At 45.2% G+C, this 14507-nt stretch overlaps 1 protein-coding gene across 3 annotated transcripts in view; it reads left to right on the top strand.

The window, feature by feature from the left end:
- NCOA6 (nuclear receptor coactivator 6) overlaps positions 1 to 8479 on the top strand; it is a 44806-nt gene extending 36327 nt beyond the window's left edge. For 2 of the 3 annotated variants that reach the window (XM_083873541.1, XM_083873542.1), the window contains exons 14-16: positions 1454 to 1490; positions 4255 to 4403; positions 7329 to 8479. In XM_083873541.1, the coding sequence (XP_083729667.1) occupies positions 1454 to 1490; positions 4255 to 4403; positions 7329 to 7375 (233 nt within the window). In that variant the 3' untranslated portion in view covers positions 7376 to 8479. The remainder of the gene's footprint in view (positions 1 to 1453; positions 1491 to 4254; positions 4404 to 7328) is intronic. The other variant, XM_083873543.1, reaches the window with a different exon arrangement.
- The last annotated feature ends 6028 nt before the right edge of the window (positions 8480 to 14507 follow it).

Consider the following 14507-nt stretch of genomic DNA (forward strand, 5'->3'; position numbering starts at 1 on the left):
TTTTTTTGTGTTCAACTTTTAATGCCCTCTCAGCAGTGTTTCAGGATGGAGCCCTGGCAGATGACTTTATGGTGTTGCCGTCTTATTATGGTGTTTCACCATCAGCTCTGGGGTGTTTAAAAAGAGTAATTCCCAGGTTGAGTAGGGAAAAGAGATAGATGGGGGCTTACTTACAGGAAGTACCACTCTCCATTCATTTGTCATCTCTAATCTGATTAGAAATAGGGTTTTCAGAAAGTAAAAATTGTACAAAATTGTTTCCTTTGAATATCCACTAAGACAAAGGTGGTCATACACCCTTGTTTTTTCACACACAACTCATTGCCCTGTGCTCCTGTGACTGTGCTGGGGGTTCCTGCTGGGGGAAGCACTGATGCTATCCATTTTTTGCTGTTGGATAATCTCCCAGTTTAAATTTTGGGTGGGAAGAAAGGTAACTCCTTTCATTGCTTAGTCTGTTCTTCCTTTGTTTCCAAAACATCTGTTTTTCTCAGACAGTGCTATATCCATTTACACTGAAGAGGCTGATGTTCCAACACTGCAAATTCATCCAAGGAGGATAGGCATTACCTATTATCTTACCTTTTTTTTATGCCTCTATTAATTGTGCTCACTCTAGCAAACTTTGGGGGCTAAACTGCTGTCAAAGGCAAAACCTCAGTTTGTGCCCCACCAGCCCCAAGTTTAATGGGGGGAATTGAGCTGGGCAATGAGACAAAGCACAGGGAGTTCATCCATGACATTGCAATGGTAATCCCTAAATCTCTGGCAGTTCCTCATGAGAGGGCCTGTGATTAGGTGTAGGTCTTCCCTCTTAACAAAGGATGTGGTGGATACAGAGAGAATTAAAAGACAGACAGTAAAAAGACTTGACATTTTATGTGGTGTAAAGGAAAGTTGTTTACTGAGGTGAAGACTCCAAAGGAGACCTGACTTGTACGTACAAAATTACTGAGAGAGGGAAAACAGGTCAGACTTCTCTTTGCATCATCTCTCTGAGATATTTTCCAATTCTGTACAAGTGCAATTGGGCTTCAGATATTTGTCATTAGAAGATATTGCTATGAGAGGCTCTTGGGTTAAGGCAAATTTTTAGATGCATGATAGAGCCAGATGGGTACTTTTAAGGTTTAAAAATTAATAAAACCTAGAAGATTTAGTAGAAATAAGCTGTCTAAAATGAAAGTTTAAAAAGGGAGAAGAGTGTAGCCAGGGAGTTTCTCTACAGTTTTCTTCTGCAGGGCTTTAATTTTTCCCTGTTTCAGCTGACTGCAGTGTCCTGAAGGCTGTAATCAGACCAAGCACTTGACCAATGTGGTATTTTGTCTTGCTTTGCTTTAGAGAAGCTTATCCTTGAGATCTAATATGTGATAGAAAAATGTGAGCTAGTCATGCCTTGTCAACAGGTATGTACCTCTACAGCAGATTTTAAAATTATCTTTTTCTTTTGTAGAACTTGAGACAAATGCTGCAGTAGTTGCTGGCCAAAGGTAAGGAGATAGTTTGTAGATTCAGAGTAGATGTAGCTTTCGTGGGAGGAAGTCCCTTTCTCTTTGCTTAATTGCTCAACCTCTGCTACTGCCTTTCATTTTCTTGGCCATATCCTTTCTTTCCTGCTAAGAAATCAGGCCAGTTGAATCTTCCAAACCATTGCTGAAATGCAGTGAATATAAGGTAACCTTTTCTTAGTTTGTGCTTTGGGCAATGTTTCCTCTCATCCTTTCAGGCCTGAATGTTTCATGTCCTGGAAGGGTCTTGACGGCTGCACAACAAATCAAAACTAACCCCCTAAAGCCTGCAGCTTAGCTGTCAGATGAATTTTTGTTTTCTGAAAGGAAGTCTTTCAAAAGTTTGTTCTTCTGTTTTGAGGATTGTTTATGCAGTTTTCCTCTATTTGCTTGTTAACACTCTGCCAAAACTTGATACGAAAATCAGGTAGAAACTGCATGGTTAAGACATTAACTGTCCTGGTTAAGACATTCAGTAATTAAAAGATATTATTTCAAATAGTTGTGTTCTGTCAGAAGAAAATACAGTTTCCAAGATGTACTTGGAAGATTCTAAACACCCCAGACTCTCACTCAGTCGTCAGTGAGAGGCTCTGGGGAGGTTTTTGCTTAATGGTGCTGGCACAGCCAGCCGGGTTTTGGACACTGCCCTCATGGGTGGAGTGACCCCCTAGACCCAGGGCAAGAGAGGCAGTCCCTTCTTGGGTTCCTCAGGAGATGAGGCAGTGCCTTCCTTTGTAAGCAAGGGAATGCAGTACATTTTCTCAGATCAGGAATGGCTCTAAATGGAGTATTTAACTGTATTCATCTTCATTTGAACTGACATATTTCAAAGACAAGCTGAAATTTTGCAGTGAGTTTTCATCAGGGTAGAATTTTTCTGAAAAGCTGAAGGTGGGACACTGGCAGCTGAGCAGATTCTCCAAATCAAGTGTCCTTGTGTGACCATCTCCAAACTCACACAGCACATCAGATTACCACAAGGACATTCTCAGGGTTTTTCTGCTTGATGCTTGTCTGAGCAAGACTGGAAAAGAAGGAAAGTTTGCAGGGAAACTGGGTCTAGTGATGGCTGATACAGTGGGCAGCTTTGGGCTCCTGGAGTTGAACCATACAGGACAAACCTGGATAGAATTACAGATGGTTTTGGTGGGGAGGGACCTTAAAACTTACCTTCATTCCTCCTCCAGCCATGGGCAGGGGCATCTTCCACTATCCAGGTTGCTCCAAGCCCTGTCCAGTCTGGCCTTGGACGCATTCAGGGATGGGGCAGCCACAGCTTCTCTGGGCAACCTGTGCCAGTTTCTCCCTAATATCTAATCTAAACCTCTTCTCATTTAAAGCCATTAAAAACCTTTAAACCTTAGGGGAACCTTGCAACCCATAAACCACTAGAAATACTTTCAGTTGGAGTAACTTGATTTCCTCCTATAAAAGGAGGGAAGTGATGTGCAGGTTCCTGTGAAACAATCCCAGCTCTGGATTTAGTCACTAGAATCTGTTAAATTGACCTGTACTAACTGAACTTCGAGTGCTGATGCCTGTTTGCTTCCCTCTAGAGGTCCTCTGAGGTAGGTGATTGCTGGTTCAGCTGCCCCAGTTCCATAAGAGAAGACCAGTTTGAGACCTGTTTGGGGGATCCAGTTTATAGATGGCCCATAATACTCCCTTGTGGGGAAACAGATTTCAGTATTTATTTTGTATCCAAGATAATCTGTAATCCATAGTCTTCTCTGCTGTATGTCCTTCCTTGAGAATGTTTGCCTCTCCTTCCATAGAGAAACTGTTTTATTTCAAGTTTCTGTTACTTAACACCAAAGTTTGTGTGGTTTGAGTCCTTGCCTCCAAAGCAGGATTTGTCCGAAGGATGACACTGCAGTGAGACCTCTGTCACACACAGGCCACGTTGTGCTGTGTCTTCACTCCAGTCTCTGATTCAGGCACCCCTTCCTGATATCCTGCAAGTTGTCACCCAAAGGGTGTGAATGAGCTTTCTTCTTTTCCATTATCAGCAGAATAATTTAGTTAGTTACTTACCTTTGAATTCAAAACACGAGGGAAGTTTAGTTTAAGCTTCTGAAACTGCTTAGTCACCAGAAATTGTCTGGCAATAATGCATTAAGGAGAAAACACTCAAAGCTCAGGATGAGTTTATAGGGCTAAGAGAGATATAATAAAAGAGGAACTTAATTACAAAATGTAGCACTCCCTTTATTGTCTCAGTGGCAAGAAACAGATTTCCACAGTACCTAAAATTATTATTTTCATTTGGATCAATGGAGTAAGTCTTTTTAGCAAACCCAAAACTTGGCATACTCCCTGAAGAGTTCTTAATTCTTCCTGATGTTCATCTGCAACTTCAACTCTGTACCCCCATACTGCAGCAGTCTCTAATGTAACCTGTTTGCTTTTCCTAGACTTCAGTAATGGTGGCACCTGTGGAAAACAGATCAGACAATTTATAATGCATCTAATTTCTTGGTCTTCTAATGTTGAAAATATTCTCTTTGAGGACTTCTCAATTCTGTATCCTCTGATAATTTTTGATAGAAATGGACTATACTCTGGCTTACTCAGGTCATTCTTCATCTGATAGAACTTCTGGTATTTCTAGCGTTTCATATCTTCAGTGCTAATAGTCCGGAACTGGTACCTGTGTTGGGCCATCCTCCAGCTTGTCTGACTTGCATAGAAAAACATAATTCTTCTCACACTTCATCAGAAATATTTTGTCCCACTTTATTAGTAATGAGACAAAAGAGAATTGTGAAAAGTCTAAAACTCCAAGTAGAAGAAATTCAAGAACAGAGGATTCTGCCGCTTCACAGGAAACTGTAGAGAACGGGCAGCGCAAGAGATCCTCGCGACCCGCGTCCGCGTCTGGCACAGCTAAAGGTAACATGCACAGCCACCCTCCCTGGGGAGAGGGCAGCTCCTAACCTGCTTCCCCAGGTGTTTGCCCTGGCAGTAGCTGCCTCCTAACGCTGGTTTGCAGTTTGTACACCTTGGGTGCTTTATCTCTAGTTTCAAGGATTTAGCCACAGGTTGGTGTTGAAGCGTTTTCCTGATGTCCTGTATGAATTCCTCTTTGGTACATCTGTGAACTTGTTGTCTGCAGCACTCACCACCATAGTGTTCAGCACCTTGCCTAGTTGAATTCTCTTGGCAGAAATATGTTGCTGTTGGAAGGACCATACTCAGATCAAAAAGTGACATTTTCCTTTTCCTGAAGCCCAAAAGACACAAGACTTAAGTCTTCCCAAGTGCATGGTCAGCTTTTGCCAAGTCAAATGCCATGGTTCAGGCATGCTCCAGAGGCTGCTGAGGTGGCAGCCAGGAGCATCAGGGAGTGCTGTGTGCTAGCACAGAGCCTCAGCTCTGCTTCACATCAACATCTGAACTCCTGAACTTATTAACCCATGGCATTAGCAGGTGCTGAGGTACCTTACTCCTACACAGGTTACAGTCTTTAACAATTATGCAGCATTTGTGTGATATGCACAGCCCAATGCCAGGCTGAAGCTAATTCTGTCAGCTTCTTGTGTTTAAGGGTCAGAAAAATGGTGATGGACCAAAGTTATGCAAGAGAGTAGAGAGAGACCATCAAGAGGCAACATTCGACTACTATTTTAAAGATAATATACAGAACAAAGAGGTATTAATATAAAATGATTATAAAAAGAAGTCAAGTTCAATTCAGCCACCATTTCCATACTGGAGGTACTAAAGTGTGATGGTAAGGATATTGTGTTTTCAGAGTTTCAGAGAAGCATTCCAGCTTTACGTCATTGTGCAATGACTCCCAAAGATTACACAGGGGACCTATATGTTCTGCACTTTTGTGACTGCTGAATTTAATTACATTTACTTCTTGTGGCAGGACTGTGCAGAAGAATCTGAGTCTGTATTGTAAAAATAAATTCTCTTTCATGATTGAAAAAAGTTTGAAAAAAGTTTGAAAAATGTGAAGCCAGTGTAAAATCCCTGTCTGTGTTTGAGGAGATCGGGAGCATGTGACCTGCCCCACACACTGTATTGGGTAAACCTAAAGATGACAACCAGTGACACATCACATTCTGAAAATGTGGGAATGGGAAAGTGCATCAAATTTAATTAATACCAAAACTCTCACAGAGGTTTGTGCTGACTGTGTAATTCATTTACCTCTGTAAACAAAACCCTTGTTTGTAAATTGTTCATCCGAAGCTGCCGCAGTGTCCAAGAGCTTTGCTAGACACTTGGGTGCAGTTTGCAGGGGACAGCTGGCTGTGCTGCCTTACCTGCAAGCACAGCTGCTCCCAAGCTGAGGAGAAGGAGCCAAACCAGGTGCCCTGTGGCAGAGGACAGGCTGCAGGTTAGTGAGGTGTGAGTGTCACCTGGTTTGCCACCGTTTCTGTGCCTGCTCTGTTGTACATTTTTGTTAGTGAATCAGAGTTTAATTATTCTGGTTTGGTTGCTCCTATCTTCATTATGTTATCTGTGTCCTGAGAGACCCTAATCCATGGTAAATGGAATGTGGGGCTGGGAGGAGTTATCTCTTGAGACAGAGGCTGTTTAAAGTCATAATTAGGGAAAAAAAAATCAGCAGGGAGAGAGAAGCAGACTTTGACCAGCTGGAGTAGGAATTTGGTTGCTAAGCCTTGGGAAGGAGGAGGCAGAAGGGTCACTGTGAGAGAAGAGCACACAGGGAGGGTCAGCTCTGTCCACGTGTGTCTGCAGTGCAAGGTTTGGGGAGGTGCTGGGGATGCTCCCAAGGGACTGAGACAGGGGCTGAGTGCTGCTGGCCCATTCCTGCCAAACACAGAGCCTTGAGCAGCAACAAGGGTACCAACAGCTGGTGCTGAAGCAACTTCAAAGTCAGCCCTGCTGCTTGGAGGGCTCCAGGCTGGAGTCGAGCTTGTGGAGATGTTTCACTTCTGAAAATTGGTACTGTACTGGTGTTTTCCCTTTTTGGAGTACTTTTCCAGCAAAGGCTGCTTTTAGCATTTACTGTAGCTTTGAGTTTGTTAAATTGTGAAATGTTGATTGTTTTTTCTTATTCCACATGTAACAGCTGTGGAGTTGTAGTGCTGCTGTTCTAATTTTAGATGGGCTTGGAAATTTTTTTCCCTTTTGACTCTTAAAATACACACAGCTGCAAAAGTTTTTGGAAAACATTATGAGGAGCCAAAGAGACATTGCCAATGTTTAAAATCGCAGTTATAAAAAGATCTAAAGATGCAAATGCCCTTGGTCCTTACTCTTTTTTTGTTTTGAAATGGAAACTTAGTGCCTTGCTAAGTGCACTGGACATGTCATCTGCTGTCACCATGGCCCTGCAGGTGTTAACATTTGTGTCTTTTTGCATCAGCTGTGTTCCTGTGACTCAGTTTACACTGCAGAGACTTGTTTTCTAATGACTTTCCAAGAGCTCAGACAACTGGGTTGTTAACTGGCATGGCAGGCTCCAAAACACCTCCCGGAGTGGTTGTGTAGCACCATCTCCATGGCTCCTGTGGCTGTGCTTCCTTCTGGGATACGGCTCCCCTGTGGCACGTGGGGGACTTAGGGGACAGTTAAAAACATTTGGCTTTTCTTTCAAAAGCTGTTCTGTTAGGTTGGCATAAATGTCCAGCTCACTGGTGTCCGGAGAGCAGCTCGGGCTGATGGCCCAGGGGTGTCACAGCTGCTCAAGAGTCAGTCCCGGTGCTGGGGAAATCCTGCTCTCCAGAGGTTTCCACTCTGGTGTGAGTTTGGAAAAATGACAGGGCAATCTGTGCCCCTCTGGGGAATGGCTTACCGACTTGTGTATCCATGCTTTTTTTCTTCTCTTGATTTCAGAAACGAGTGCCAGTGCAATGCAGTCAAAAAGAAGAAAATCCAAGTAAATTACTGCATGGAAACATGAGACTTGTAAATGAGTATGAATTTATCAATAGCAATTTTGAGCTGTGATTTTTCTTTTTTAAATAAAATTCTGTACAGTAAGTCATTTTAATATTATACTGTTCCCAATAAATGATTTTTTTTCTAAAAAACAGATAAATAGATATAAAAACTGGGTTCTTCTAAAATCCTCTGGATTTGCAAAGTGAAGTCAGGGTTAGCACATTAGGGTAATGTGTTTGTATGAAATGGAAAGGGAGGGGAAGACAATTGTAAATTTATTTGTTTCCACTTTTCATAAACAATTTAGAATACAGGGTTGTCATTTTTAGGTATTAAAATAATGTAATGTGCTGTTGTTTCAGTACTGTATGTGAATAGCAGTCAGAGGGTTTATAAACAAACCTGATGTTGTTTGGAAATGTAAATAATTTTATTATACAGTAGATCTGATGTATTTGTTGTAGAAATGGACCAGTGAAACAAAAAATAAATTTAAGGGTTTGTATAATGTGGAATCCCTCATGCTCTAAATAAATGTTATTGTCCTATAAATTGGGTTGAATTATTATTAGCAACAACAGCAGCATCATTCCAAACAGCAGGATTGGAGGGATTATTTAGAGCTCCAAGCCTACAAGCTCCTTATATGTAGCTTCAGCAAGGAATTTATTTAACCACAAACAAATTAAATGATGCAGCTGTTCCTGCAAAGCAAGGGAAAACAGGAAGGGCACCCTGCTGCCCCTGGGGCTGTGTAGGAAGCAGAGGAGCCCCAGCAGCCTGGCTCCCCCCAGAGGGCTGCTCAGCAGGGTACAGGCAAGCAAAAGGCCCAATTCCAGGGGTAAAGGGTTCTGCCATGCAGCAGCCTGGCGTCCCTTGATCTAGAGAACTCTGCTGCCCTCGGCCGTGGTGGTTGGGATGTGCTGACATGGAAAGTAGGTCAGGCTCGCTGTTCCCAGGAGCTGCTGAGGAGAGCCCGGAGCCTGAGCTCTGTGCACACACACTGCCACCTCTTTCTTGCTGAATTTTAAAAATATGTGTCTCAAAATGCTGATTAAATATAAATTGTTATGAAATAGAAGTTGTCAACTTTTATAATCACAGAAATTATGCACCAGGTAACAGGCACTGAGTGAGGCCAATGTCACAGAATCACTGGGGTTGGAAAAGTCTTTTAAAACCATCAAGTCCATCTGTTCCCCCAGCACTGCCAAGACCACCACTAACCCATGTCCTAAAGTGCAGCATCCCACTATTTTAAAATCTCTCTAAGGATGAGGACTCCACCATTGTCCTGGGCAGCTGTGCCAGGACTTGACAACCCCTTCCATGAAGAAATTTTCCCCACTATCCAATCTGAACCTCCTCTAGTGCAACTTGAGGCTATTTCCTCTCCTCCTGTCCCATGTTCCCTGGGAGCAGAGCCTGACCCCACCCAGCTCCACCCTCTTGTCAGGGAGTTGTGGGCAGTGAATGTTCCCCCCTGAGCCTCCTTTTCTCCAGGCTGAGCTCCCCCAGCTCTCTCAGCTGCTCCTTGTGCTCCAGCCCCGTTCCCTTCTCTGGATATGCTCCAGCTCCTCAATGTCTTTCTTGCCATGAGGGGCCCAAAACTGTCCCCAGGATGGGAGGTGCCTCACCAGTGCCCAGCACAGGGGACAGTTGCTGCCCTGGTCATGCTGCCACACCATCACTGATACAAGCCAGGTGTCATTAATGTCTTGCCCATCTGGGCACACCAGGCTTTTGTTTAGCCGCTATCACCAACACTCCCAAGGCCTTTTCCACCAGGCAGCTTTCCAGGCACTCTTCAGTGTCTCCATCCTCCCTGCCAGAGTGTAGCTGCTCCATGTCCCTGCACAGGCACAGCTGATGTGGGTGTGGAAGCCCTTGTATCTTTGCTGGGCCCCAGATCTCTGTTGGGGCTCACCCTGCTCCATGCTTGACCTCACTGCTCCTGTTGCTGCTCAGGTTGGGTGGGAAGCTTTGGAGAATAAGGACAAAGTCCATGCACCTGGAAAGTCTTCACAGAAAAGGTCTACATACCAATAAGCCAGGGGAAGAGAGGGGATATGTTTCAGTTTGTGGGAAATGCCACACTGTGGGGAGCAGACAAGCTTGAGGTCAGGGTCACCATTTACAGGGACATGGACCTTGGAAAGAACTGCAAGATCCTACCGCTGGGAAGTAGCCTTGGAAGGAGGAAGGAGCAAAGAAGGAAGGAGCAAAGGACCTGTACTGGTCCTCTGAGCAGTGCTGGACTTCAAAGCAGCTCACAGTCGAGCCCTGGAGGAGAGCTGAGCCAGGCTGTGGGCAGGGAGGGCAGCCCACAGGGCAGAAGATGATTGCTCCCCTTGGCATTTGGGGGTCTGGAATGTTATCACCTGGTTTTCACCTCCCACCCAACCACAAGATGTTGATAATGCAGAGGAGACACAAGAGAGAGCCACCAGGATGGCCTGGGGCTGGAACACCTGGCCAAAAGGAGATATTGAAGAGGATGGGCTTCATCGCCCTTTCGTGCTCTGGAGAAGATGGAGCCAGGATTTTATAGAGCTGCAAGCTGGGAGAAAGGGATGGGCACCACCAGGATAAATGGAAAGCAGAAGAAACTATTCCCCCTGGAATGCAGTGGCAGGATCTCTCTCTTTGGAGAATTTCAAGCATTGACTGAACAAAACCCTGTACAATGTGGTCTGAATTCAGTATTTACCCTGCTGTGAGCAGGATGTTGGACTGGACTTCCTGAGCTCCATCCATGCCAAATAACCCTAGGCTTTGTACCCAGCTGCCAAATTTGGTTTTCCCACAAGAAGGTTTATCAAAGCTATGAAAGCTCACTCCCAATATCTAATCTGACATTTCTTTGAAGTGCTTTTCCCAACAGGTGGAGGGTCATTGGTGTCTCCTCGGCTTGGCTCTGCTGGAGGGGCTGGCACAGCCACTGGGCAGGGCAAGCCCCATCCCACCCCTGCCCCAAGCTGCTCACGGCCATGTCTCCTCTCATCTTGGGTGTCTCCAAGGATGAAGAATCCTCAACCTCTCAACCTGCTCCCATGGCCAACCACCTTTCCAGTGAAAAAGCATATTCTTAAGTGAAATTTCTATTTTTTTTTCCTTTTTTATTTTCTCTTTTCTTTTTTTTTTTTCTTTTCTTTTCTTCTTCTTTTTTTTTTTTTACTTCAATTTGTGCCTCTCACCCTGTCCCTGCACTGAGAATGTTCCAGTTCTGTTTTCTGCACTCCCCCCATCAGAGTAATCCGCACACAGGGTGGGATCTCACTAAACTTCCTCCAGGCTGGGCAGTCCCAGCTCTCAGCTTCTCCTCATCTCTCCAAGCTCTTAATCACCTTGGAGACATCTCTGCCTCTCGTGGGTGCTGAGAGCATCTCACACTGTGCTTGGAGAAATAGCTGATGCTGCAGAGATTGGCTGATCTGGGATTTTCTCAGGGCAATCGACATCCGCTTTAGCTCTGTCATTATCTGCTGAGTTGTAAGGTTTGGTAATGGGGAGGGGGAAAAAATCACCTCCAACCACTCAGCCTGTGCCATCCCCTCTCCTGTGTGTCCTTGTCTTCAAAGGGGATATTCTTCTGTTACTCACACCATTGAACTGACTTTTGAAAGCATAAAAAAAAAAAAAAAAAAAAAAAAAAAAAAAAAAAAAAAAAAAGCATTTTGCAGACATTTACTTGTGAGCTTTAGAGGAATACACATAAAATAGATTTTAAATATATATTTTTTTATTTCTTGTGATTTTTCTTTATATTAGATTTTTTTTTCAGTCAAGAGACAGCATTACAACCTAACAACCAAAACCAGGTTACACACACACACAGGCACACTACACAATGTATCCCAGGCAGTCCACACAGGGCAAATGTTTACACAATGTCCTACGAGGAGGAGACACCCCTTCCCTATGAGCCCTGCTTACACCAACTGAACACATAACACAAAAAAAGGACGGATTTTGTTAGTTTCAGTTCCAGACGAGGTCTCAGTCCTACAGCATAGGTGATGTAGAAAACGTGGGGCTGTTTTTTCCCTCTTCTCCAGGATCCCCAGTGGTGGCTGTGCCAGATATAAGGCGTCCAACAGAGCCCAGGGCGGGAGCTGCTCTGCCCAGGCTCCCCTGGGCACAGGGTGGAAGGGCACGGGAACATTCTCTGGGGCATTTTAGGGAAGGCTTAAGGCAACCTTTTCCAGCCATGGAACAGCCATCTGTCCCAGCGCTCGTCCGTCCTGCTGCTCCTGCTTGCTCTCCAAACATGGCCCAGTGAAAACTGGGGTTTAGAGCTTTTCAAAGCTGCCTAAGAGATTTAGTATATCCAAAATGCTAAATGGGGCATTCATTCTGTTGGTCTTCTCTGAAAAACCCCACAGTGACTTTGAAAACAACATAGAAACACAGAAATATCAAAAACTGACTCCCTGGTCACCTCTTGCATAGGAGTTGTAACTGCAGTTCAGTGATTTATTCAAGTTCTGTAATTGTGTTAAAAAATATGCCAAACCATGAAAAAGGGTGAAGGCACATGTACAGGCAGTCCCATGGGAGAGGGTAATGTGTGGGCATGAGTTTTACAAGCAGATACCAGGGGTGGATACATACAGACAGAATAGTGCAGTGCTTGGTGGCTCTGTACAAGTACAGTTTTGACATAAGAGGAAATTTTACTGATTTACTGCTACACCTTGTGCTGCTCTCCAGACTTCCTGAAGCATAAAGCTAAGGATAAGAATTGAGATTTGGGCACAGCTGCTCATGGCTCCCAACCAAGGGTACATGAGGTGAATGCAAAAGAGCAGAGGAGCTTTGGGCTCCCCTGTGCAATCCATTCTTAAGCTACACTTAGAATTTACTGCTCTGTTTTCACCTCCATTTGCAAAGAATAAAATCTTCCCCCTGCCACCATGTAATGAAATAGGGTCAGAGTGGAAAGCAGAACAATTTTCAGAGTTTCAGACTCTGCAAGAGTTAAAGCTTTGCAGCTCTTTTTGTGCTCTGGAGCACGAGGCAGCATCCCTGTATAAAAGATGGGGTTAGAAAAGCAACCCCCTTGCCAGCCCAGGAAGTGTCAGCTTAGAATGAGTGACAGGGAACACACCTGGGTGTCCCCACTCTGCACAGAACTGAAAAGATGATCACACATAAGAGACACCTTTGCTCATCATCCTCATTACTCTAAAGAGAAGGGTTATGAGTTTAGTTAATGACTAACATTTTCAAGAAAAAAAAAAAAAAAAAGGCTGATGGAAATGTATCAATGGACGATGGAACAGGGAGAGCTCCTGCCCAACTGTGTCCAGCTGTCCAGAGCCCACGGCTGGGAAGTGCTCTGGGATCCTGGAGACAAGCAAGGAATAGGTGGCATCTCCAAGAGGTCTGAGGACACCTCTCAGCAAAGAAGGGATTCTTCAGGCAGGCAGAGCCTTTCCCACTGCTGCATCCAGCTCCTACACTCACATTCAGGTAACTTGTGGCAGCCGCTCCAGTGATGGGAATGGGACGAGGACGGAGCCCATGAGGACAACAGCACATTACTGACTTTTCATGGAGCAGATCTGAGAGATGGAAAGGTCCACCTTGAAGAAGACAAGCTCTAGGGGGGGATCAGCCCCTTTTAAGGCCTGTTCTGTCCCCGGTGGGTCTGCCTGTGGCAGTCACCCAGGAGGGAGAGGCTGCCAGTGCCATCGGTGTCCCTTCTCAGGCTCTGGTCCCTGTCAGCAGCTGTGCTGAGGAGGTTGCCACAGTCCAGTGGTGGAGAAGGGCTTGTGGGGGAAGCTCTGAGAATCTGGGGGGATGCTGGGCTGCTGGTGTTTCCCTCTTGCCACCAGCAGCTATTGCTGAGTACGTGCAGTGAAGGAGGAACAGCAACATGGAGGCTGGGAGTGGTGGCAGCTGACAGTCCCTGATGGCTAGAGAGTCCCTGTGGCACCAGCTGGACATGGATGGCCTCTTCTTTTTACCCAGAGATTCAGGGAAGACTCAAGGACTGCCACCAGCCATTCCCAGGGCAGTGGGGCTTGTTGCTGCCTTCTGAGATATGCTGAGAACCATTTCTCTTGACCTGAGGTGACTTATGTCTTCTTGCTGTTTCCTAATTATTAGATAGTTGATCTCTGGGAACTCACTTGTTTTTCAATAAATTCACATGAAGTTTAATTTCCACTTTATGCAGGGCAATGGAATTGATACTGATCCAGAAGGGCAACTGCAAAGCTGTGGGGCTCAAGCCTAGAACCTCACTGGAGTTTTTTTTTCATCTTTCTTTTTTTCTTACTGGTGTGGTAAGACATCTAAGTGGGTATTTTGCTCCCCAGTAGGGCTGAATAGAAGAGGAAGAAGTACTAGTATGATGTAAATGTAAAATTATTGATTAGAAACACACCTAAATAAAGAAGATTCCCACAGCAGTGATCTTTGGGATGAGCCATGCCTTTATGTTATCCACAATGAGAAGGAAATGTAGACTCCCATGGAAAGAATTGTTTTCCTTCCAGACCAAGTTTTTGCAGCAGTTTTTTAGAAAGAGCATTTGTGAATGTAAGTTTTAGAGCAACAGGTGAGGAGGACTTTTGCCCCTACTCTCTTGGCATCCCTCCAGCCTTGCAGTGCCAAGCAAGAGCCAGAATTCAGTGTGAGAACTTTGTAGTGGCTGCCGGTGAGGGGTCCTGAGTGTGCCCTGGCAACAGCCTGGACTTGCCCACTGCAGCAAGCACAGCCTTGGGGGCCTGGGGGCACTGGGGGACCCTGGTGCATCCCAAGAGGTGGCACTTCTCCAGCAGGGCTGTCCCTCCTGGTCCCATCACAGTCTGAGGGTTCATCCCTCACACTGGGACAGGGAAGCCAGAGCAGAACTAGGCAATCAGATGAAATCTTACTTGGAGAAGATCTCTGCACCATGGGGGCTTCAGTGGCGGGAAGATTCTTCCCTCCATAAGGAGTCTCAGAAGCTCCAGCCATCGATGAGAGCACTGCCCCAGCCTGTCCCAGTGCCCTGCTGCCCTGAACCTGCGAGTCCAGTATGGGGCTGAGAAGCTGAGCTGGGGATGGAGCCAGCTCAGGTGTCTGAGCCCAGCACTGACACACTGCCCAGCAAAGCTGGCATTTACTGAATAGGGATTT

The sequence above is a fragment of the Zosterops lateralis genome (genome assembly GCF_965231275.1).
Source record: "Zosterops lateralis genome assembly, chromosome: 16".
Lineage (NCBI taxonomy): Eukaryota > Metazoa > Chordata > Aves > Passeriformes > Zosteropidae > Zosterops > Zosterops lateralis.